The sequence below is a fragment of the Eleutherodactylus coqui genome, chromosome 8 (assembly GCF_035609145.1).
Source record: "Eleutherodactylus coqui strain aEleCoq1 chromosome 8, aEleCoq1.hap1, whole genome shotgun sequence".
Classification (NCBI taxonomy): domain Eukaryota; kingdom Metazoa; phylum Chordata; class Amphibia; order Anura; family Eleutherodactylidae; genus Eleutherodactylus; species Eleutherodactylus coqui.
This window is the reverse complement of record NC_089844.1, coordinates 184,453,688-184,479,143: the sequence shown is the minus strand read 5'-3', so window position 1 is coordinate 184,479,143 and position 25,456 is coordinate 184,453,688. Positions and strand designations below refer to the sequence as shown.

At 47.2% G+C, this 25,456-nt stretch overlaps 1 protein-coding gene across 5 annotated transcripts in view; it reads right to left on the bottom strand.

Moving 5' to 3' along the window:
* The window catches only part of GULP1 (GULP PTB domain containing engulfment adaptor 1), a 308,401-nt gene that overhangs the window by 74,958 nt on the left and 207,987 nt on the right, over positions 1-25,456 (bottom strand). For all 5 annotated transcript variants that reach the window (XM_066577081.1, XM_066577084.1, XM_066577085.1 and 2 more), the window contains 2 exons: positions 24,690-24,761; positions 15,060-15,158 (listed from right to left, as the gene is read on the bottom strand). In XM_066577081.1, the coding sequence (XP_066433178.1) occupies positions 15,060-15,158; positions 24,690-24,761 (171 nt within the window). The remainder of the gene's footprint in view (positions 1-15,059; positions 15,159-24,689; positions 24,762-25,456) is intronic.

The following is a 25,456-nucleotide window of genomic DNA, read 5'->3' as shown; positions in this document are numbered from 1 at the left end:
TAATGATGCCCCTGCAGTCCTATGTCAAAGCACAGATAACACAGTGATACATACTGCTATAATGATGTTTCTGCAGTCCTAGGTCAAACCACTGATAACACGGTGATACATACTGCTATAATGATGTCCCTGCAGTCCTATGTCAAACCACAGATAACACAGTGATACATACTGCTATAATTATGTCCCTGCAGTCCTATGTCAAACCACAGATAACACAGTGATACGTACTGCTATAATGAGGTCCCTGCAATGTTAATTCTTTACAGTTGTGTTTTATATGCATTCAGTATTGTAATTGTTTTTGGTATTAAAGACCAGAGTTATTCTCTATTAAATGGGGTTTGGTGTGTTTTTGGAACATCTAGAACCAATTAATTGGATTTACATTAATTCCTATAGAAATAATGTCCTCAACTAACATTGATTTCTACTAAAGCCCATTGCCTCCGGACGGAATAATAACGTTAATTGAGGTTCTACTGTATTTTCATTTTTTTGGGGCTCAATGCATATTGAGATCTGATGAGACAATGTCTCCATCATGAATATTCGCTGCAACACAGCCCTAGTTTAATGCCTCTGTTGTTGGCGTATGTGTTAAATGTTTGTGGATGCTTGAACAGGTTTGTACACAGGACACAATGCAAGTGTATGCTGCTTGGTATGGAAACAAGAAACCTTCTTGTATACTGAATACATGGATTAGTGAAGGCAGGGCAAGTGTATGTGTGAGATACACATCACTGATAACAGTTATTATGCTAGCATATTCTTATGTACAAGTTCATTTGCATGACTTTGATCAATAGTACTGCATCTACTCGTGTATTAGCCGATCCGAGTATAAGCCAAGTCAATACCACAAAAAACTAGTAAAACTTATTGACTCGAGCTATACTCGAGTATATACTAGGTAAAAAAAACAAAAAACACAATACTCACCTCCCAGCCTGCGTCTGTGTCCCCCGGAGTGATGCTCTCCCTGGCAGTGTGGCAAGCTGCTTCAGACTTTTCCCCGCTGTCATCTCCCTGGCTTGGTTTTAAAATCCGCTGCTGTTATTGGATCGAGCGCCGACGAATCACAGCCAATCAGTGATGTAATTCACTGAATGGCTGTGATTTGTTTTTTCGAGCGCCGGCTGTGATTGGTCGGCGATCGATCCAATCACGGTGCTTCCTCACACAGAGCTGATGGCGGGGAATTTCAAAACCAAGCCAGGGAACTGACAGCGGGGAGAAGACTGTAGCAGCTTGCTGCACTGCCAGGGAGAGCATCACATCAGGGATACAGACGCCGGCTGAGAGGTGAGTATTGCGTTTTGTTTTTTTTCTTTACCTCACTCGAGTATAAGCCATGGGGGGCTTCTTCAGCACATTTTCTTGTGTTGAGAATCTCAGCTTATACTCGAGTATATACAGTAAATCTTTCTTTAAGTTTTGTTTTTGGGGAGAACTGAAAATTATGTTAATCTACCTGTGAAAACATGTTAGGACAAATCTAAGAATGGGATGTGAGAAGTAACTGTATTGATGATGATTATGTTGTAAACTTGATTAACTTGATTTGATTATTATTTGTTTAAATGACTAATCATAGTTATATGTATACAGTATATAGAGGTGGCTTGTGCTGTAATAGATTAGGAACATCAGAAATATTTGCTTGCTACAGCAGAAACCCTCTCCGGTCCCTCTGGGCAGAGATTACTGCACTGATAAAATTGACCCGCGGAACCTTGTTTCATCCATTTAATGGAGAGAAGTAAACAGCACAAGGCCCAGAACTGCAAATCTGTTTTTTTTTAATCCGCCATGGACTGAATAATTCTTGATTAAAGGAGTTGTCCGCCGGCGAAACTGATTTTTTTTTCCCCCAATGAATGCCCTGTAGTGGAGAAGCATCACACATTACAGCTTTAACCATGAAAAACGATATTTTGCTCACCTTTTTATTCCTTTTCTTACCTTATAAAGTTTGCCTGAAGGATTTTTCAAAGATGGCGCCGCTGGGTAGTTCCCATGATGCACTGCTGCCTCTCTCTCCTCAGTGCGCGCTCCCGATGACACCGGCCACATGACTGGAGGACCGGCATCATGCACGCTTCATTGCTTTGAATGGAGCCAGCAGCCGGCTGGCCCCATTCAAAGTAATGAGAGAGCAGGGAGAGCAGTGCGATCTGCTCCTACAGCTCTGACAGCTGTTAGCAGGAGTTTCCTTCATCTCCCCGGCATGTCCCCTCATCACTGGACACTGCAGTGTCACAGCCTCCAGTGATGAGGGAACATGCTGGGGAAGATGAAATAATCTACTGCTACACCTGTCAGAGCTGTAGGAGCAGATCCTGATCTCTAGCAGCACTTTCAATAGCTGACGATCGTCGGCTATTGAAAGTGAAAGTAGCACCAAGCATGCCCTACACACACACATACACATGCCCCCCCCCCCCCCCCTTCCCCCCCGGACTTCTGACAGCCCGGCCGACACCAGCAGCACACACACCCTCCCCCCCCCCCCCCCTCCCTTCTGCGAGAGCCCGGCCGTCCACTTACCCCCCCCCCGGGACTCCTGACAGCCCGGTCACCACCAGCAACACACACACACACCCCTCTCCCCCCTGCGAGAGCCCGGCCGTCCACTTACACCCCCCCCCGGGACTCCTGACAGCCCGGCCACCACCAGCAGCGCACACACACACACACCCTCTGCCTCCTCCCCCCCCCCCCCTGCGAGAGCCCGGCCGTCCACTTACCTTACAGATGCCAGCAGCCGCGCGCCCCCTGGGAGAGGTTCCCAGCAGCTGAAGTTCTACTGCACATGCGCAGTAGAGAGCAGAAGTGAGAAGCGCGTCCCCGACGTCCCGTCAAGACCTGGAGCCGGCCCGACAAGAAAAGAAGATTTCTTGTCGTAACCAGGGACGACCGAGGAGCAACACAGGGGGGGGCACCCCTACAGGTAAGTCAATAACTTCTGTTTGCCTCATTTACCATGCACAATGTATATTACAAAGTGCATGGTAATGGGCAAACAGAAGTAATGAGATCTAATGTTTATGGCCGGACAACCCCTTGAAGTTTATTTTGGACCAAGTAAGTTCTTAAACTGAGTTATTTCTGCCAGGACACTGGAACTTTCCCAGTGTGAGTTCACATTTCATCTTCTTAAGTGCAGACTGCATCTGTCCGTAGGCTGGATCCATCCAACTGAGCCCGGAGAACTGGCATGTTGAGTTTTCCTAACAAGTACCAAAATGTTGCTAAACGGTCACCGGGGTGAACCTCGTCAGACGTTCTGCAGGCACCAACCGCAAGCTGATGACAAGTCAAAGGAGGGCTTAACATCAAAAGCTCCTCCCCGGAGGCCTCAGGCAACAAATGATGTACAAAGGGCATCTCAAACAATGGCAGCTATAAGAGGACAGAGAGGCTCTATAGTCAGCCATGGATATCTGCAATCCTCACACCCATCCACATGGAGAAAGGAGAAGATAAAGATTAGATTACTATTGTAAAGGGTGGGGACAAATTCCTCCTTAGGGTCTGTTCTTTGGCTAACCAGGGAAAGTAGTGAAGTCCCTTGGCTGTTAGTCCAACAATAATGGTTTTTGATTTTTAATGTTTTTTTCCTTTTTGTTTTGAGACCAGTTTTGAGCAAATTGGTTTTATGTTAGTAGCAAATGAAAATATAGGGAACAGTGTAACAGAAGTCACAATAGACTTATCAGCATGCTTAAAATCCAACTTAATAGAACTTGAAAAGCAAGCTATAGTTATAGTAACTTAAATGTAAGGTATGATATATTTACCAGTTGATGATCTACTGCTTCTCAAACCCTAAATTTGATGTTAATTGTGCTGATTTTATGTATTTTACTTACATTGTGGAATTGTTGTATAAGCATATACGTTCTGTAATCGTAACCTACAAATGATTCTACTTAGTTACTGTATATATTCTAAATAATCAAGGGTGTATTGTTAGGAATATGCCGATTGTGTGATTATTTAGACTACATTTCGTTTTTCTCAGCCATACATGAACTAAAGAGTTATTTTCTGCTAAAGTCCACGTTTAAGGAGTGTTTAAGGAAAGAGGTATTTCTGGTTGCGTAATAAAATGAAGATGTGAATCATAGAATCCTAGAATGGTAGAGTTGGAAGGGATCTCCAGGATCATCGGGTCCAACCCCCTGCTCAGTGCAGGATTCACTAAATCATCCCACACAGATGTCTGTCCAGCCACTGAAGACTTCCATTGAAGGAGAACTCCCCACCTCCCGTGGTAACCTGTTCCACTCATTGATCCCCCTCACTGTCTCATATCTAATCTCTCCTCCCTTTCAGTTTCATCCCATTGCTTCTAGTCTTTCCTTGTGCAGATGAGAATAGGGCTGATCCCTCTGCACTGTGACAGCCCTTCAGATATTTGTAGACAGCTATTAAGTCTCCTCTAAGCCTTCTCTTCTGCAAGGTAAACATTCCCAGATCCTTTAACCGTGGGGTGCCCAGAACTAAAAACAGTATTCCAGATAAGGTCTAACTAAGCAAGAGTAGAGGGGATAATTACCTCATGTGATCTAAGCTTTAGGCTTCTCTTAATACATCCCAGAACTGTGTTTGCCTTTTTGGCTGCTGCATCACAATGTTGTGTATGTCTTAAGATAGCACACAAAGAGTCATGTTATTGTGTGTCTGGGAGGAGGATCATCTGTGTAGGTTGTTTTTCTAACTCATGGCAGAAAATGATGTCATTCTGTCATGAAGACTAGGAAATCGACACATAGGGATTTTTTGCTAAGATAGTATAAAAGTTTTACTTTCCAGAACAAGACTGAAGCCAATAAAACAAGTAAGGAGACACTCTACTCATCAGTCCAGTTTCCTGCAGAATTTCTCTATCTTGGTGCCATTTGAAAGTGGGCTTCACCGGCTGCTGATATACAAGTCAGATAATGCTATTTCCAGTGATGTGATGTCTTTATATAAAGATACTGATGACATAACATGCTATCTTCATACTCTGTGATGTAAGCTGATTGCTTAAAGGGGTTGTCCCACGCCAAAACGTTTTTTTGGTTTTTTTTGCATAGGCCCCCCTGTTCAGCGCAGGACAAACCCAAGGGATGTGTTGAAATAAAAAAAAAAAATTTACTTACCCGAATCCCCTCTCTGCAACTTCTCCCATGGTGCACCGTGGGCTCTGTGCGGTCCGTTGCCGATTCCAGCCTCCTGATTGGCTGGAATCGGCACACATGACGTGACGGGGCGGAGCCAGAACACCGCTCGTGCCCAGACCCACCAGAAGGGAGAAGACCCTTCTGCGCAAGCGCGTCTAATCGGGCGATTAGACGCTGAAATTAGACGGCACCATGGAGACGGGGACGCCAGCAACGGAGCAGGTAAGTGAATAACTTCTGTATGGCTCATATTTAATGCACGATGTATATTACAAAGTGCATTAATATGGCCATACAGAAGTGTATAACCCCACTTGCTTTCGCGGGACAACCCCTTTAATCATTTGTATATAATTTACAAAAGAAGGACAATTAGTCATCAGTATGCTTGATCACTTGATTCGAATAAACTATTATTGTTAACCCTTGCATAATGTCTTACTCTCATTAAAGCTGGATCCAAAACTACATTTTGCTCTTTATAGAAAAACAAATGAAGAGATTACCAGAATCGTGAGAAGCTGTGCAGATGAGAGGTCCGCGCATCTAACAGGAGCCAACTTGTTGTATTAAAATATGAGAAGAAAAAAGGAGAGGAGCAAATCTATATACCGATGTTTTGGTTTGAAAATGTTTTTTGTCTTGTTTTTCTTCCCCCTTATTCTAAGTATGGCAGTGAAATTGATTGATTCTTGGTGAGCCTAAGAGGGTACAGCCAGTCCACAAAACGTCACACCTTTCAAGGGGGACGTCCAAGTACATGGGATAAATGTAAGAAAAAAATGTGGTTATAGGCGCTCCCATTTAACTCAAAGAGGCACGGGACGTGTTTCTGAGTTTTTATTTTAAAAAATGAATCCAGCATATAGACGTGTTTCGGGGCCGTTGCACCCCTCTCTCAGTATTTTAGCTGGGGATACACAGCCAGCAGTGGTGTGTTCTCTCTGCAGAGGAGTGACATTTTCAGGAGGGTTTTTCCATATCTAACGTGACTCCTGGGGGGGGGGGGGGTGTTAAACTGAACAACTACATCTCGAATGAATGGGAGGACGGCCGGGGAGAAATGATTCCAACAATCCCTTCTGTCTATTACAATAAAACGTTACGACAAAATAATTATGGAATCTGAAGTGCACATTATGCCGCTTCCCATTTACCAATAAAGACCCATGAAAGAAAAGAAATGAAGAAGATATCACTGGTCACCTGCAGCTAGAGACATTAGGAAGATGTGCAGTGCATGATGATTTTCTTGCTCTGACTTTGTATCTCTTACTGTAGTGTACTTATAATGCTCCGCAGTAACGTTTCCCTGCAGGTAGTTATGTAGGTTAATATGTTTTATAGCTCCTTTGTATTCTGCTTCAATGCTCTAATTTATATTCATGGAAATTCACAGAGGTTCTTTATTCAGTGGAGAAAGTAATTAGATAACAGCAGTCTGTGAGGAGAGCAGCTACAATCCTCTAGGAAGCCATCGGCTTGGCCGCTATTCCTGCTCGCCACGCGGCCTCGCGCACGTATTTGTAGGGTATTGCTGGTTGTCAGTAATGTTGTTTGCATAAATCGGTACTAAAGGCAAATACCTGGCGGAACCCAGAAGAAATGAAAGTCTTCTGGCCGGTGTTACTAGTAGCGGCTTCGGTTGGTAGGTGAACGTCTGTGGATCCCTTCTGAGGTGGTACGTTGTTGGGGAAGGTTGCGTTCGGCTCCAGTTGTTCCGTTTTCTGCCTATGTTTTGCAGCTGTAAAATTTAGTTTCCTTTCCACGACTCAAAGCACACATAAAAGAAAAACAGGTTGCATGGAGCAAGATCGGGTGAATACGGAGAGAGGGGCGAGGGTATCATCCCCTTTTTTGTCAAAAATTGCATAACACTCAGTATTTTTGCAGCTTATTTTGTATGTTTTTCATAGAAAACCCCTATTCCACTAGGAAGCTGGAAGTCGTTGCAAGAGAATTCTGTGTTCTGCTAACTGCCAGGCTGAACCCGGAGCTCCCGTCTGCACTGCGCCGACACTGGTGTTATCTCTAGTGCAAGCACAGCTGTTTCTCCAGGCACTGTCAGTGAATGTCACAGCCAAATGTGCTGAGACACAGGGTTCAGCGGGGTGCTGCAAAGCTGTCAGCACAGAACGGCTTCTTCTTGCACAGCACCAGGGGCAAGAAAGGAATAAGCCATGTGGGGGCAGGTCAGCAGGGCTTAAGAGGCACGGAAGTTCTTAAACAGCTGTATGTATTAACACATGCTTTATTGGTTTAATTTTAAGGGAATATGTCATCAGAAAATGACCTATTCTATAAATCCCATTATTGCGTCATCCCTTATGGGCGTGGCCTATTTTAGCCATAAGTATGCAGCAATGTTTGGGGGATTTTCATCGCCACTTTCAGAAGCCATAACTTTTTTATTTTTCCGTCAACATGGCCGTATGAGGGCTGTAGTTTTTTTGGTACTGTTTTTGTGTACATAAAATATATTGTAAAACTTTTATTAATTTTTTTGAGAAGGGAGAGAAAACATCAATTCTGTCCTTGTTTTTTTTTTTTTAAGTAGGTGCGTGGGAGCTGACACTCAGCCACGACAGCCACCACTAGAGTTAATTCTGATGGCAGCTATTAATCATTTAACAGGTTTGTCCAGGGTTAGAAAAACATAGCTGCTTCCTACCAAAAACAGCGCCACCCTTGTCCATGGTTTGTAATTGGTATTGCAGCTCAGCTCTCATTTACTTTAATGGAGCTGAGCTGTAATACTACGCCCAGCCTTATGGACAAGGGTGGTGCTGTCTTTGGGAGAAAGACGACATCTTTTTCTAATCCTGGACAACACTTTAAATGCTACTTCCAATTCTAAAGGCTGCATCAAAATGGCCCAGTTGTCATCTGGAAATCCCGATTGGCTCCTCCACGATGAGATTGCAGGGTGTCATGGGGCAGTCTGCATCCCTTGTGAAGGCCCCCATGGTGGTCATTAATGTTTGCCCATTATGAAGTGCCTGTGGTATTGAGTGATGTCTGTCAGTGGTGACACAGGGGAAGCGATGGGGGAGGTAAGTATATCGGGCCACCTACTTTAAGCGCATAAGCAGGTGACAGACTCCCTTTAAGTATCTATTATATATTTGTACACACAGTTTGATGATGTCCAGAGATGTAGAATGTCCTGCGCCTTTTACGGCACTTCTTAGAACTTGCACTGCTGACTTCTTTCTGAAGAGTGTATGTGAAGGCAAGCGTGCCTCGGCCTAAGAAAACAATCCAGATTGCTTGTTTTAGGGAGAATAAATAAGGAAGTTGTCGGGGCTCATGGGATTACTGCGCTAACATAAACGGAAAATGTGAGTAATTACAATCCAGAGGGTTTTCGCAATGAAAGAAGCTTTCGAATGTCCATAAAAAAATAAGGAAAAATTCTGTCTCTGGCATTACAATTCTGCACATCCCCCAAGCGCAGCGCATGGACCTCTGCGGTAAGCCGTTCCATGTGGGTTTCCTCTTTCCTTATTTCCCAGATGTTTGTAATATTACACGGCGAAGTAAAGGTGGTAGAGAAGGTGGTGCTGTCTGGGGAACGCTTCCAAAACGTCTGCATGATAATATTTCAAAGACTTGTATTCAACTACAGCTCAAACGTAACCAGCTGTATATGCAGTAACCGGCCATGGCCGACCACATGGATAGCGTGAGGCTCATACTCTTAGCTCAAGCCACCACCGTTATCAGCTGGATGCCAGTTTCGTACAGAGCAATTATGGCACAGTTGGCATCTCATCATGTGAAGGCCATAACCATTCAAGCCTATTTGCCAACTGAAGTAGCCAATGGTATGGATGAAGACATTTTCTACGATCAGTTACAAGCAGTCCTCAGTCCGGTTCCTCTGGATGACCGGGTCATGCTTACAGGGGATTCTAATGCACAGATTGATCCAACTTGCTATGTATTTGAGCAAACCATTGTCCTTTATGGATTGGCTCAAATGATGAGTGAGAACGGCTACCAACTAATCAGTTTTTTCACTGCAAACAACCTTTGTATAGGAAATGCATTTTTACAATATAAGGATATCTATAAGAAAACATGGCGGAGGCCAGGCTGTCAATCAACTGATGACATTCACTACACCTGCCTCTCTAGACGATGGCGGTCATGGATCACCAATGTCATTACATGCAATGGAGCCGATGTTGGCTCTGATCACTATCATGTCTTGGCTCGACTCTGCCTTAAGTATATACGACCAAAACCAAGCCATATCAAATGACCAATGACATGCTTCAAAAGAGCCGTATCAATACCTGTCAAGTCAAGCGCTGCTACCACCAAGAGAAATGTGACTAGGTTGTGAAGCACACGCAGCGGTTGATCAGAAAGGTACACGCACATTATACAGGATAGTCTGCGACCTCAAGGAGTACCAGTTAAGGACAAAGATTGGCAGAGCACTCTAAAGAACTTTCAAGTCAGTCGGTTCTCGTGATTCCACAACCGGAAGATGCTCTAGTTCAAGCTGTGAAGCTTCCTGTTTACATAGGACTGATCACCAACATCGAGGTCGAAGAAGTAGTAAAGACACTCAAAAATAGCAAGGCTGCTGGTGTGGAGAAGATCAGCCCAGAACTACTGAAGCTTTCCAATCCAACCTCGATTAATGCATGTAGTGAACAGAGGGGGAAGAGGTGAGCTGTGTCTACAGCCTCAATGCCAATGCCGTGATACTGGGTTATGTGCCTCCAGTTTATAATAGAGGCGTCGCCATTTGTTCTAATCCGGACGGTGATGATAATGAGATGACTATCAAGATGCGATCTCTACAGAAGAGAAAGTGTCACCTTCCTATGAGGTACAAGAATTGTTGTTAAAACTGCAAGTTTTCAGGAATTTTGTCAGAACTAGAGAGTGTCGGGGCAGGCGATGGACAGGAGAACAGTCAGTACAGCAAGCCGAGGTCAGGAGTGGAGAATGTGGTGTAGTCCGGTCTAGTCAGAATCGGAAGACGGCACAAATGAATAGCACCTTAGCTGAGAAAGAGAACAAAAAGCATCGGCGTCTTCCTGAGGGGGAACGTGCCTGATATAACCAGAGGTGCCCTGAGATTGGAGGGCAAGAGAAATACACAGGTAGGCCCCTTCAAGACAGCAGGCGTGTGAGCCCTTGAGGAAACGGAGCGCGACTGACAGGAGACCAAAGCACAACACCTGCCACGAACAGGAGGAGAGCGTATGTCACAGCGGGAACAGGCGAGGAAAGATGGTGGCTATGACTCAAAAGATTTTGTTTTTTCCAATATTTCTAGTGCCATGGGATATGTTTGGTTTATAATATGCGTAAGGCTCAGCTCACACCGGCTTGTGCCATTTAGCCTTCCTCTTCCATTATGGGAACAGAAAAAAGGAGCGCCAGCTGGGGGCTATTGGCGTCTGCCGCTATTTCGTATGGGATTTTGCCCCAGATCTGCACTGAAGGCCCCGCATGTAAACGAGCAAAACGTAAAACATTTGATTTTAGACATAGAAAGCTCACAAATAAAACACAAGGATCCCAACCATGTCTATTAATCTTCTTTTCATCCCATCTTGTTTCATATTGCAATTAAAACTTAGAAATGTATAACGAAATCTTCTCCATATGTCCCCCCCCCTTCTCACTAACCGGCATCTGGCCAACCGGCTGCAGCAGCAGCCCCCCCCGAACGCCGATAGTGAAGCCCATCCTGTTGTCAGCTGGCACCGGACAGAAACAGAGGAGATCTGCGGGATCTTAACCCTTCTAGACAGAACGTCTACGATCTGCACGAGTCTGAAGCGGACAGTCAAGCAGTATGGACTAGTCTAACTTCGGGGTTTAGTGTTCTCGTTGTGTGACGTACGAGCGCAGCGCACGTCGTGTGTCAATGTATGAAGGAGGCTCAGGAGTTACGCCCACTCCGTACACAGCGGGTGTTGGCGGTCTCTGACTGCTGATATCTGCCCACAACGGCTGTGATTAGCGTAAAAGCGAAAATAAAGGCTTAATTGTTAGAAAATATAAAATACATTAAAAGCTGAAAGAAACACCTTTCCCCGTCGTCGCGTCAAAAACTAAGCAAAAATGTAAAAACCGGCATCAAGTGTCCGTAAAAATCCAACGTATTAATGTACCCCATTATTAATCCCACAGGGTGAACGCCGTCAGAAAAGAACACACAACGCCAGAATAGCAAATTTTATGGTCACCCTGTCTCCAATATAAAGAACACTGAACAAAAAGGAATCTAAAGGGAGCATGTATCCCAAAATGGCAAAAACCGAGCCGTCACACAGCTGCAGTGGTGGAGTTATGGTGGGCAGAGCATGGTGACAGAAAGCACATTGTTTTTTTTTTTTACCTAGTTCTACATAAACGACATACATTTGGTATTGCCGTACTTGCATCAACCGCAGAGTAAGTATAGCGCGTCATTTTTATTGCACCATGAATATAAAAACAAAACTCCCCATAAATGGCGCAACCGTGTTCTTTTTGTGTTTTGCCTCACTTTGAAATTCTTAAAAGTTTTCCAATACAAATACAACTTATTCCACACAAAGCAGGGCCTCAGGCAGCCACGTAACCGGAAAAATTAAAAAAGTTATGATTTCTTGAACATGAGAAAAAAAAAAGAAGAAAAAAAACAAAAAGGCTGCAGCAGAAGGGGTTAACAAAAGGTCATCTTCTGACAATAGATTCTCTTTGGCAGGGGAAATACCACTCTAATTCTTTTCTGATGTCTGAACCGCGTCCAAAGAACGACTTGCACATGAACAGTCCGCAGAATAGGATTTTTATCTTCATGCTTAGTTACTTTGGCTTAGATTTAAAGGGGCAGTACCATCAATGTGTTCAAACTCACAAGACAATGCGCTCAGCCATAAGATGTTTGTTTCCAGAGTGCTCCGTTCTCCAGACATTGCAGAATTTGATTCCTCTGGTTGTTTACTGCTCATTGCCAGGAAAACAGATCAGTTACTCTGTGGAAAGTGTGACAAGTTGGGGTCTTCTTGCCACGGAATCGCTCACTTTGGGATACCGGAATGGCCACCTCACACGAAACAGGCTCCCAAGACGTGGATTCTCTTTAGATCTGGCTCCTGCCAGCCTTTATTTACAGCATACAAGGAAATTATATACAGTTCACAACCCACAGGGTTCTGTCACTAACCCCTCCTGGGGCGTCCGACCAGGTGACAGACCCAACTGGTCCACACTGGACCTCAGCTTGCAGCCTGTCCTGCACTGCCAAGCTGTAACTTGACCCCCTTGTTTTTGGCAGGAACTGGCATAAATGTAACCATTTCCTGCTACACCTATCAGGTGTTAACCCTTACTTTTCCTTTTGCAGGTGTCAAAATGCCTATCTAGCACCCTCTGCAGGTCGTTCTGATACTGCACCACTACAAAAGAAATAGCAGAGCACAGCGGGGGCCGGACTGAAAGCGAGTGTGCATGCGCCCCTGAGATACCGGTCGCCAGATTTAGATGAAAGAAGTGCGCAAGCGCCGACCTCCTCCAGTATTTCTTTTCATAGTGCAGTTTGTTTCCTTGGCAACGAGCAGTAAGCAACCAGAGAAATCAAAATCTGAAAAATCTGAAGAACGGAGCATCTTGGAAACAAACATCTTATGGATGATGGCGTTGTCTTGTGATTTTGAACACATTGAAGTCGGATTCCCTAGATGGGAATGCCCCTGCTATAAAATACTAATTGGTCAAAGGGGCTGTGGCTTCCCAAATAGGACTGAGAAAATACAGGGCTGACATGTTGTTAATGTAGGTCGCCTGATATGTGCATTTAGGTGTCCTAAAATGGCCCAAATTGCAGAAAATGTCTAACAGTTGCTACACTGGGACTTGGCGACAGGAGCGGAAACCCGTCCAACATCCCATCTGACATCCAGACCGACATTCAGAACCGTTGCAGAAAACATAACATTTATGGAAAAACTACAGACATTTGGCGGACAGCACGGGCGGTTTTGTTCCTTGACACAACAAGTGACAGAATTCTGCTGCTCGCTGCGTACGGCGCGTTCCCGCAAGACGGATGCGCTGCGCCTTGTGAAGCCACCATCTTCAGGCGATGCAGTACAGTAGGAGAAAAGTGGATCAGACTTGACCAAATCTATGTGGAGTCTATGAGGAAACGGACCTGCGGGCAGATCATGAAGCCGCAGCCAATCAGATCATGAAGCAGATTTTCACCGTGGATTTTAGCGCTTTCGGTGAACGGCGAGAAATTTGTCCTGAACTGATAAAATCTATATATAACACATGCGGAGGTTGACAGATTTATTGCAAATATGCAGCAAAATCTGCAACCGATTTCTTTTTCTGTTTAATTCTCGTCCCGTCGGAGGTACAATTAGTCCCTCTCATTAGTTCCAGAGAATGGGTCCGTGCGGCAGTTCCTCACATGGCCAGTAGTGGTGCTACGCAGGGAGGCTTTAAGGAGTCGCAGCGCAACATGAGCACCGCAGCCCGTCGCAATACCAGTGCCGGCCCCTGCATCTGCTTCTGTACGCTGTAATAGGGACCTGAAGAAGGGCTAGTCAGAGGGGGTCCCGAGCCATGGATCCCGCCAGTTGGCTACCGATGACCTATCCTCAGGACAGGCCATTATTTAGAGCTGACAAACCCCTTCAAAGTCAGTATGGGTGTGCAGTGTGCGCCTCACCTGAGTTACGTCTGGAGTCTACCTTGCCTGTAGCACTGCTAATTCTGCCACACCACCAGGGGCGCCCTTACCACGAGGACCTCAGAGGGGCAGCAGCTTGCTATCCAGCCTGTATTTGTTTTTAATGGCCAGGCAGCACCCTGACAAGCATTTAGGTCACCAGCTCTGTAGTTCCAGTTCGGTGGACCGGGGTGATGGTGTAAACGTAGTATGACCCCTGACCTCTTCCCCAGCATCTGCATTCCTGCACACAAAGCAAATACCAGGCAGAGAGGTCAGAGGTCACACGCTGATTAAGAGCAGGACGGCGGCCCCTAATGGACCAGAACTACAGAACAAGTGAGGTAAATGCTTGTCAAGTTGCTGCCTGACTGGGGGGCATTATCACTATTGGGGCCACTAAGGGGGACTTTATTACTACTGGGGCCACTGTGGAGGACACTGTTACAACTGAGACCAGTATAGGGGTCACTATTACTAGTGAGGCTACTAAGGGGGGCACTATTACTACTGGGACCAGAAAAATGGTCACTAATACTACTGAGGCCACTGTGGGTGTCACTATTCCTACTGAGGCCACTCTTACTACTGGGACCATGATAATAGTCACTATTACTACTAGGACTACTATGAGGGTCACTATTCCTACTGAGGGCCACTAAGAAGGACACTGTTACTACTGGGACGATGATAATGGTCACCATTACTACCGAGGGCACTATAGGGGTCACTATTACTAATGAGGGTACTATAGGGATCACTATTACTACTGGGGCCACTATTACTAATGAGGGTACTATAAGGATCACTATTACTACTGGGGCCACTATTAGGGTCACTATTATTTCTGTGCCCACTATGAGAGGTCACAATAAGGGTCACTACTACAACTATGGTCACTATTACTACTGGGTTAACCATAGGGGTCACTACTACTGTTGGGGCTACTAAGGGGGCCACTATTACTTCAGTCTCAATGGTTTAAGTGTGTGTTGGGTATCTTGTATATTTGCACACCCAATGCCTGTAAAATGAGTGATTTTTTAGGGGCGGAGTGCGCTCCATTTCACACGTTGCCTCAGGCGGCATAAAGGTTTGGGCGCTCCTGTGATACGCAGGGAGAAACAACTCAGACACGTCTGGATAAAGCGTAAGGACCATTGATCCGGTTATAATAAGCCTCTCACCTTTGTCTTTGGCTCAAGTATTTTCACGCCGTATATTGATATTTGCAGTTCGACCTTCGGAGTTTTTTGCCCTTCAGATTTCTTGATATGTCTGGCAAACTAAAAAAACACAAACAAACAGACCAATAAATTATTTTCTACTCCATAATAAATACACCACATGCCGATGAACATAAGTTGGTTGTCCAGCTGGGGAGTATTCTTTACAAACGTCTATAGATATGCTAACACAATAAAAGAATCCACGACTCACCTGTTCGTTCCCGGTGATGCAGCGCTGCAGCTCCTGCAGTCCTCCCGCTACTTGTTTACAAACTGCTACCACCTGACCGCTACAGCCAATCAGAGGCAGCAGTGGTCACATGACCATTTCCTGGTGTGAGGGGTGACGTCAGCAGATGGGCACCGTGGCATCTGATTGGCTGCAGCAATCATAAAACAAACACTGGGAGGACTGCAGGAGCTGCAGTGCTGGATCGCCGGGGGAGCGGGCAGGTAAGTGGTGCTTTTACATTTACGTGTACATGCACCGATTATCACTAAAACGATCGGCAATTAGCGATTTTTTTAGCGATCGGCCCGTGTAAATGAGACTTCAGTTATGCCGGTCAGAAGATGGACACAGGAAATTTTTGTTAAAGATATTTACATTTTTGAATGTAGCACACAAAAAGCTATATAAATGCGGTACTGCTGTAACCGCACCGACCCACGGGAAATGTCATTGTGCCACTTTTGCTGCAGCCTGCACACCCTGAAAACAAGACGCCCAAAATAGGGCACTGTTTTTTTTCCCCATTTCACTCAATATAGAATTCTAATACAGTGTATAGTATGTGACCGCAGCGCGCCCCGAGCCTGCAACGAAAGCGGCAACATGAAAAAGGGGTGCTTCCTGAAAGCGGGGAGAAAAAAAAAACAACAATGAAAAAACAGGAAAATGGTCCCATAAAGGGGTTAAATGCAGGAGGAGTATAAAGTACAACAACAATAGCGCACTGAATGTAGAAACAGTAATATTGATGTTTTTTTTTTAGAACACAGGATTTCAGCACCCCCTGCTGGTCTACTTGTGATATAAACATGCAAAATAATTAATCAGTGCGGCCAAGTGTCATTATGGACCATGTCTACTAAACGGTAATCTGCCTTCATGTTTAACACATGCAAACAAGTCGAAATCAACATGTAAATCTTCACACTGTCTAGATGTTCTACTTATTTATTTATGCCTGCCATACCAAGCCTGGCCACTACAGTGGGAATGGAGCTATCTGCTTCCTGCAGACAGCAGCTCAGTCCAAGAACACACTAGCGTAGCAAAATGGTGATCGGCAGGGTTCCCTGGCAAATAAAGCCAAGCCAATCTAATATATATTATATATATATATACACACACACATTATATATTTACATAAAATATTACACACATGCATTACAAAAAAAATCAAGCACCTAGAAGTTGTCGGAGGGATGACACTTTCTGTGATTGTAACGCTGATATAAGTTACAATATCAGAGCAGAAGGAGCATTTAGTGTGGTGAACCGACCCCTTGTAGGGGGGCTCTAGTACATAAAACGATTATGAAGCTTAAGGCCTCATGTCCACGGGGAAAATCAGATCCGCTGCAGATTCTACATGGAGAATCTGCAGCGGGTCCCTCCTGCCCCGCGGACATGAGCGCCGAAAATAGCAATTTAAAAGTATTTACCTATCCGGCGCGGGCGGGGAATGTCAGCTGTTCCTCACGGCCGGATCTTCATTTTCGGCCGGCGGATGAATTCCTGACGCCGGCGGCACGTCGTCGACGTGCCGCGCGCATGCGCCGGGCACATCCGCCGAGCCGAAGCAAGGGAGATGCGGCCGTGAGGAAGAGCAGAGCTTCGCGGCCCGCGCCGGATAGGTAAATACTTTAAATTCCTATTTTAGGTCTCCCGCGGATCCGGACGGCTTCCATAGGCTTCAATAGAAGCCCGCGGGAGCCGTCCCCGCGGGAGACCCGCACGAAAATGGAGCATGGTCCAGATTTTTCCATGCTCCATTTTTTTTAAAATCCCTTTTATTGACGATCCGCGGGTATTTATCTACCCGCGGGTGGTCAATGCATCCCTATGGGGTGCGGATCCGCGCGCGGGAGATCCGCTGCGGATCCTAAATCATATTTTGCCCGTGGACATGAGCCCTTAGGGTGCCTGCACACGAACGGAATTTCCAGCGCGTTATTTTAGGCACATTATCTGCCCCAGACCGCAGCCAATATACTCCTATGAGGATCCGCAGTTGTCCCCAGACGGACGGATTTGTATAGCGTTTTTTCACGCGCGTGAAAAAATCTGCAACCTGTTCTAATTTGGGTCGGATTCTGCGCGTGAAGCCTCCAATACAAGTGAATGGCCGCCTGCAGACGAGCGGGTCGGATCCGGCAGCGAGAATTCTCGCCGCGTGATCCGACCCGAGCGCCTGCAGGGACGAGCGCATACTCACCCGCGCCTGGCGGCCCCGGCTCTTTCATGTGCCGGCTGCCGCGCAGCCGGCGCATGCGCAGACCGGAGCCGGCGGCCGGGTGAGTGCGTGCCCCGCAGAAAATTAGGACATGCCGTGGTTTGTTTGCCGCGCGAGATTTCGCACGGCCAAACCGCGGCTGTCTGCATAGGAGTGCGTATTGTAATGCACTCCTATGCAAACTTTCAGCGGCGGAAATCCCGCGGCGGGATTTCCGCTCGTGTGCAGGCGGCCAATGGGTGTGTTTTTTCACGCAGTACATCCGCAGTGCAGCTGTGGATGGAGTCACTGGTTGCTATGACTACAGGAAGTAGGCATGGTAGGAGGCGTCCCAACACACAGCACAGAGCTTCACAGGCAAATTTGTAGAGGGAGATAGGTAGTATTTCTTGCCAATGCAGGATGTAAGAATGCAAAATCTGTAGTAATGAATTCCTCTTGTGAATTTTTTTGCAGTGACTGAAATAAAGTCACGCTGGAGAAGCGCCCGAAAAAAGTTACATGGATCAACCATGCCCACAAAGACATCAATAATTTAACGATGCTCGCACAAGCAAGAGGGACAAAACGAAGTCTGGGTGTTGGTTTTAAGGCCTCCTTCCCACGAACGGATTTACACCGCGTAATTCGCGGCGAAAATCCGCTGCATTGCCCCCTGCTATTAGGTTCTATTGAACCTAATAGCACAATGCTCACGATGCGGAAGTCCACCGCGGAATTTCGCACCGTGAAATCTCCCGTCCTCACCCGCGGCATGCTCTATTTGCCGCGGGTGTACGCGCTGACGGCTTCCATTGCAGTCAATGGAAGCCGTCCGTTCACGCTATCTCCCGCTGTAACACAGCGGAAGATAGCGGGAAAACGCTTTCCCGCCTACCGCCGCCGCGTCATATGACGCGGTCGGCGCGTCACGTGACACGGCCGGTCGCGTCATGTGATGCGGTGGGCGTGTCACATGACGCGGCGGTGGTGGGCGGGGAAGCGTTTTCACGCTATCTTCCGCTGGTAAGTATGGGGTCTCTGGGGGGCGCCGTGACGGGCTTCCTCGCGGAATATTCCGTGGCGGAGCCCATCACGCTCGTGTGAAGCCGGCCTTAAGCTGTTTTCCAAGGAATGGGCAGTTCTCTAGGGGTTGGGTTTACAATAAGGGGTGTCTGCTGGTTTTTCTGCGCGTTTTTTTCCGCAACACATCCACGTATATCCGCGCGTGATTTTTCACGCATCCGCACCTATCCGCAAGCACATTTAGGTACCATACGCGCGTGAAAATCCGCTAGCGGAATCCGGAACGCTCGTGTGCAGGCGGCCTTAAGCAGAAACATAACAATAGTCTGAATTTCTCATTTTAACCAAAGGACTTCTTTCAGGTAACACATCACGGACGGCTGCTCTGCTGAACAGAAACTGCATGCAAAAGTATTTCTACAGGTGCCACAACTTTTGTAGATTACTTTCCAACCCTCGGATTCTATTTAACCAGTGTGGGAACAGACTGCATATAACACCCTCTAGGGCAGGACTTGGAGGGCAGAACACACTGCTATCATAATGACAAGAAAAAGGCAATTAACCAAGGAAGAGCAACAACCAATTATAACCCTTAGAAGTCTAGGTCTGTCCTACAGAGAGACTACCAAGACAGACAAGGTGGCAGTCAGTACAGTTTCCTATGCCATCAAAAGGCACTCGGAAATTGGAGAAAACTCTGACAATAAGAGGTCCGGCCGACCAAGGGCCACTACAAAATCAGATGACAAGTTTTTGAGAATCAACAGTTTGGTGATCGGCGCCTCACAAAATCTTCATTAACAGCTTAATGCAGCAAAAAATAAACAAGTTTCCATTCAAGCCACATCCACATGGGCGACACGATAGCGATGCATCGGTAGTCTGTGTGATATCGCTGCGTTTTCTCGCGGCGATAATGCAATTATAACACAACCTGCGAGGAATTTTTTTTTCCAGGAAAGGCTGGCTGTAATTGGTTCACAAGCGCCGGGGGCTCAGCCAATCAGAGCCTGCGCTTGTGAATCAATCACAACCAGCCCTTCCTGGAGGTGGAAATTTTGATCTTCCAATCCAGGAAGCGCTGTCAGAAGACTGAAGACTAGTGCCGGACGTGAAGAAGAGACTCGCTCCGGAGCCGGACAACGCTTCTTATGTGATGTATTATTATTTGTTTTTACTGCAGCTATGGCTTTTACAGTAGCATTTTCTACTGTAAAAGTTGCATCGCACCACACGAAAACCACGTTTTTGTACAATGAGCTAAAACGTAAGGCTCCATTGGGAAACATGGGCTAGAAAAAAATTAAAATAGCACATTGCGGATGTATGGAGGCCACGACTTTGTAGTCCCGCAATGTCTCAGGCTACAAAACATCACTCGTGTGGAAGAACCCATAGGAAAGCATGGGCTCCAGATACCTGCAATCTGTAGCACTGTCATATTGCAACAAAATCTCACAAGAAAATCGCCCGTGTGGATGCGGCCTTAATCTGTTAGAGAAGATTTCTATCTGCAGATCTGACAGGTAGAGAATCAGGAAAAAAGACACTGCTAAGATTGCAAAAGGACTTGTCTGGGCCAAGCAGCACCTCCAGCGGACGACTGAAGAGTGGAAGGTCTTACGGACTGATGAATCAATATGTGACATCTTTTGTCCATCACGCAGGGTTTTCATACACCATGGAGTAGGTGAAAGGATGGTTCCTAAGCGTGTGACACCAATGGTTAATCATGGAGGAGGAAGCGTGACGGTCTGGAGCTCTTCTGCTGGATCCAGAGTTGCACAGGATGACTGGCAGGCTGGACAAAAAAGCCTTTTGATTACAGTACCCTCTGGTGTACGCCTAGTTGGTGAGGAGTTTATATTACAGCAAGGCAATGATCCAAAACTTACTTCTAGGTTATGTCAGAACTACTGAAGAAGACAAGAAGCAGCCGGTAGGCTTCAAATAATGGAAGGGCCTACAGGGTCTCCAGACAAACCCCATTCAGTTTGTTTGGGATAAAGTAGACAGAAAGTTGAAGGCAAAGCGACCTACAAGTGCAGCACATTTGTGGGAATTTCTGCAACAACGTTGGGAAGAAAGTTCTGAAGAATATCTGAATGTACTTGTAGAAAGAATCCTTCAATGGTGTAAAGCTGTCATATCAGTGAGAGGGGCGGCTGGGAGGAGTCAGAAATCTGGGTTTAGTTTGGTAAAACTAAGTTACTCCATTATTGTTCATCTTAAGGCCGCCTGCAGACGGCCGGGTCAGATCCCGCTGCGAGTGGGATCCGACCTGTGCCCCTGCAGTGACCGTTGCGGCTCACCCACTCCAGTGATTCCTCCGCTCTTCTACATGCCGGCTGCCGCTCAGTCGGCGAATGCACAGAGCGGTGCGTCACTAGTGACGTTTCTGTGCCGGCCTCTGCGAGAAATGCACATGAATAGAACAAGCCGCAATTTGTTTTCTGCGTGTGTTTTCACACGATCAAATTGCGTCTGTGAGCATAGGATTGCATTATGTAATGCAATCCTATGGCAGCGGACACGGGCGGAAATTCAGCGGGAAATCTCGCCACGGAACTTGTGCCGTCTGCAGGAGGCCTAACTTGTAAATTTGTTTTCTGCTGTCACTCCAAAGTACATCTGAGACATTAAGCTGTACAAACATCATGAATAAAAACTGAAAGACTGAGCTGTTATTTAGAATGTTTGAACTAAATATTATATTTTATATATATATATAAAAATAAATAAATAAAACATAGCAGTGCAGTATTGCTCCCGGGAGCTGACATTCTGCAAACAAAATGGTGCAGGACAATGGACAATGTTTAGTAAAGTGTGTGTGTTGGGGAGGGAGGCCAGTCATAAGCTTTATGCACTGAGTCTAATAATGTATTTGGATGGCCCCGGCTGAAGGGCGCAGATACTCCTGATTGGGTCACTGATGTAGAAACGCTCTATTTTGGCCCAGCCTGATGCTGAGCTTTTGTCCTGACAAGGACGCTCCAATTTGGCACCTTTTCAGCACATTTCTTCCAACATTCATCAGGGATTGCTTGGATAATAAAGATGCACAAATAGGCCTGGTCTGTGGTCAGCAGTATGAGCCGTGGCATGGTCCGACTGGGCAGCATGCCAGGCATGTAAATAATGAACTGCTGCACATGTGAGGGCAGGGAAAGCACATGCAGATCTTCCAATGTCTCCCCTGTAGATAGCTGATGAATGCCGGAGTCAGCACATTAAAGAGATTCTGTCACCGGTTTCTTTAGGCTGAGCTCTGAGTCATGGGGCCACGCAAAGATTCTTCCCCTTTTTATCTAGGAAAAGAGCAGTCACTCTACATGCTGCAGGTCGGGAGGGGTATCGTCTCTCCTTGAGGAGAGCACCTAGAAGGTGTGAGGAGACCTATAAGGCCATGCTAGTCCCTCTGGGAAATATATACAAATAAGGAGGTGGAACAATACCTCTGCAGTGCCACCTATTGGATGGCAGCATTCCTGCAAATCAATACTCGCCCCTTTATACAAATCTTTATAACAATGATTGGGAATTGAAAACAATCCATACACAGACAGCTGTTTCGGGGTGTTTGCTCCTCATCAGTGTGTAGTAGGATCCTGGCTTAGCTAGTGAGAGGCATCTCTCCAGAGGTATTGTTCCATCTTCCTTATTTGCATATTTCCCAGAGAAGCATGCATAGCCTTATAAGTCTCCTCACTCACCTGCTCTTCTTAAGGAAAGATGATTCCCCTCCTGACCTACGTCCCAGTCCTCACACTAGCCAAGCCAGAATCCTACTGCACACTGATGAGGGGCAACAAAACCGAAACAGCTGTCTGTGTATGGATTCTGGCTTTTGGTTTTCAATTCCCAATTTTTGTTATTAAGACTTGCATAAAGGGGCGAACATTGATTTTCAGGAATGCTGCCATCCAATAGGTGTTGCTGCAGAGGTACTGCTCCATCTTCCTTATATGCATCTACATGGTGCAGACATGGAGAGGGAAGTGCGTCCCACCTCCTTGACTCGCAGCTCAGCTCCAAGTCACACTTCATGAAGTTGGGACAGCATCCCTTTAAGGCTCCTGCGCACTTCACAGTCATTGCTGCCCACAGTCATTGGGGGTCATTAACACACATGATATCGATACACAAACTGTATATGAGAATATATCTATCCGTGGACTACAGATAATAATCTATATGTAAGAGGGCAGCGTGATGTTACTCGGCATCTTTGTTTGTAGTGACATGCGGTGTACCTATTTATTAGATAGAGATGATAAAGCCTGGAGGACCAAATAGATAGAGGGGTCCCTGGATGTGTCCTCGCTTCCTCTGGGGTCCTGTGTTCTATAACCGGAGTCCTGGGAGAGGCTGTGTGCAGAGAGCTGAGGGGAGCTGGGTGAGAGGGAAGCAGGCAATGTGGAGCGCAGCTCAGGAGGCTGCAGAGGGGCTGTGTGCTGGGTTAAGTAAAGCAGCTGCATTAGAGAAGGAGCAGCCTGTGAACTGTGCGTGTTGGTTAACGCTGCCTAAACTATAGTTGGTTCCAGTAAGTAGTGCTGGGAGTACCAGGCTGCAGGAGGCCATACTGCAGATCCACAGGGGCTACACCTAGAGGGACCGCCGCTGTAACCAACACAGAGAGGGATGCGCCATTTCAGTTAATCAGATCGGAGATCGCCCAAGGACGGTGGGAGTCTCCTCACTTATACCAGCGTACAGAGTACTCCATCAGGTCGTAAGTGAGGTTTGGCCTCAGTAACAGCAGAGTGTGCACACATGTACAAAGACTATTGAGAGGTAAGCTGAAGCTTCCTTGGTTAGGCTTCATAATCTTTTCTATGAGGATCTTTAGCAATTTCATATTTGTCATTAAAAGACCATCTCTCGGCTGACCGTCCATCTACCACAGACTCCGTGCGGCAGCCATTGTTGTTGGGTAACACGTGTTCTTCATATGTTTACCATGTATTCCTTGGTTGAAGTGCAGGATGAATATTGTGGTTACAAGCGGGTAAAACACTGGAAAAAATACTTTTTGTGCCATTAGTAGGTGAGAGTTGTGTTCTAAAAGTGAGACTTACTCTAAAAGAGGGGGCGGGAAGAGGGGACAGGGTGAGGGGGTCCGGGGAATACCCACAGTGCAATTAGTACTTAGAATTCAGAATCAGACATGTCTCCGTTCTGTATAACCAGCGCCCCTCCACAGCTAGCGGGTACTAGGAATCTTGGTAGATTTTTGTTCTCTGGTGTCCACTTTGTAACCTGGAACCTGTGTCACCTACCACTAAAGGCCCCCTGTACAAGGGGACAACATGTGACGACCGCCAGTACGCGGGCAGCGCGTGACGACCGCCAGTACGCGGGCAGCGCGTGACGGCAGCCTGTACGCGGGCAGCGCGTGACGGCAGCCTGTACGCGGGCAGCGCGTGACGGCAGCCTGTACGCGGGCAGCGCGTGACGGCAGCCTGTACGCGGGCAGCGCGTGACGGCAGCCTGTACGCGGGCAGCGCGTGACGACAGCCGGTACGCGGGCAGCGCGTGACGACAGCCGGTACGCGGGCAGCGCGTGACGACAGCCGGTACGCGGGCAGCGCGTGACGACAGCCTGTACGCGGGCAGCGCGTGACGACAGCCTGTACGCGGGCAGCGCGTGACGACAGCCTGTACGCGGGCAGCGCGTGACGACAGCCTGTACGCGGGCAGCGCGTGACGACAGCCTGTACGCGGGCAGCGCGTGACGACAGCCTGTACGCGGGCAGCGCGTGACGACAGCCTGTACGCGGGCAGCGCGTGACGACAGCCTGTACGCGGGCAGCGCGTGACGACAGCCTGTACGCGGGCAGCGCGTGACGACAGCCTGTACGCGGGCAGCGCGTGACGACAGCCTGTACGCGGGCAGCGCGTGACGACAGCCTGTACGCGGGCAGCGCGTGACGACAGCCTGTACGCGGGCAGCGCGTGACGACAGCCTGTACGCGGGCAGCGCGTGACGACAGCCTGTACGCGGGCAGCGCGTGACGACAGCCTGTACGCGGGCAGCGCGTGACGACAGCCTGTACGCGGGCAGCGCGTGACGACAGCCTGTACGCGGGCAGCGCATGAATACACATCTAAGTACCTTTAGTTTCCTCACTGCGTCCCTCACAATTTCGGTGCCCTTCGGTTGCTCTACCTCCGTGCTGCCGAGGAACTGCAAAGCAAAGATAGAAATAACTGATGAGAAGTGCAGAAAATGGGCAAAAAATCAGATTTACTTTTAATCCCACAGAACGCTTCCACAGGGTAATCTTACTGACGGCAAGAGATCTTCTTCCAAAAGCCTGAGTGCTGCTGACAGGACATTCTGCTTCCCAGTAACTGCCTGCGTGCTGCTGACAGGACATTCTGCTTCCCAGTAACTGCCTGCGTGCTGCTGACAGGACATTCTGCTTCCCAGTAACTGCCTGCGCGCTGCTGACTCTCCCCACAAACTGCCTGCGTGCTGCTGACTCTCCCCACTAACTGCCTGCGTGCTGCTGACTCTCCCCACAAACTGCCTGCGTGCTGCTGACTCTCCCCACAAACTGCCTGCGTGCTGCTGACTCTCCCCACAAACTGCCTGCGTGCTGCTGACTCTCCCCACAAACTGCCTGCGTGCTGCTGACTCTCCCCACAAACTGCCTGCGTGCTGCTGACTCTCCCCATTAACTGCCTGCATGCTGCTGACTCTCCCCACTAGGGGTGGCTTCACACGAGAGTGTTTTTGTGCCTGCATAAGCACGCACAAAAATTTGCTTCTACTTGCAACAATGCATTCCCTATGGTGTGTGCACATGTCCGTGCTTTACAGGCGTGTGCCTGCAAAGATAGGACATGCGTGCACCATAGGGAATGGGTATACTAATA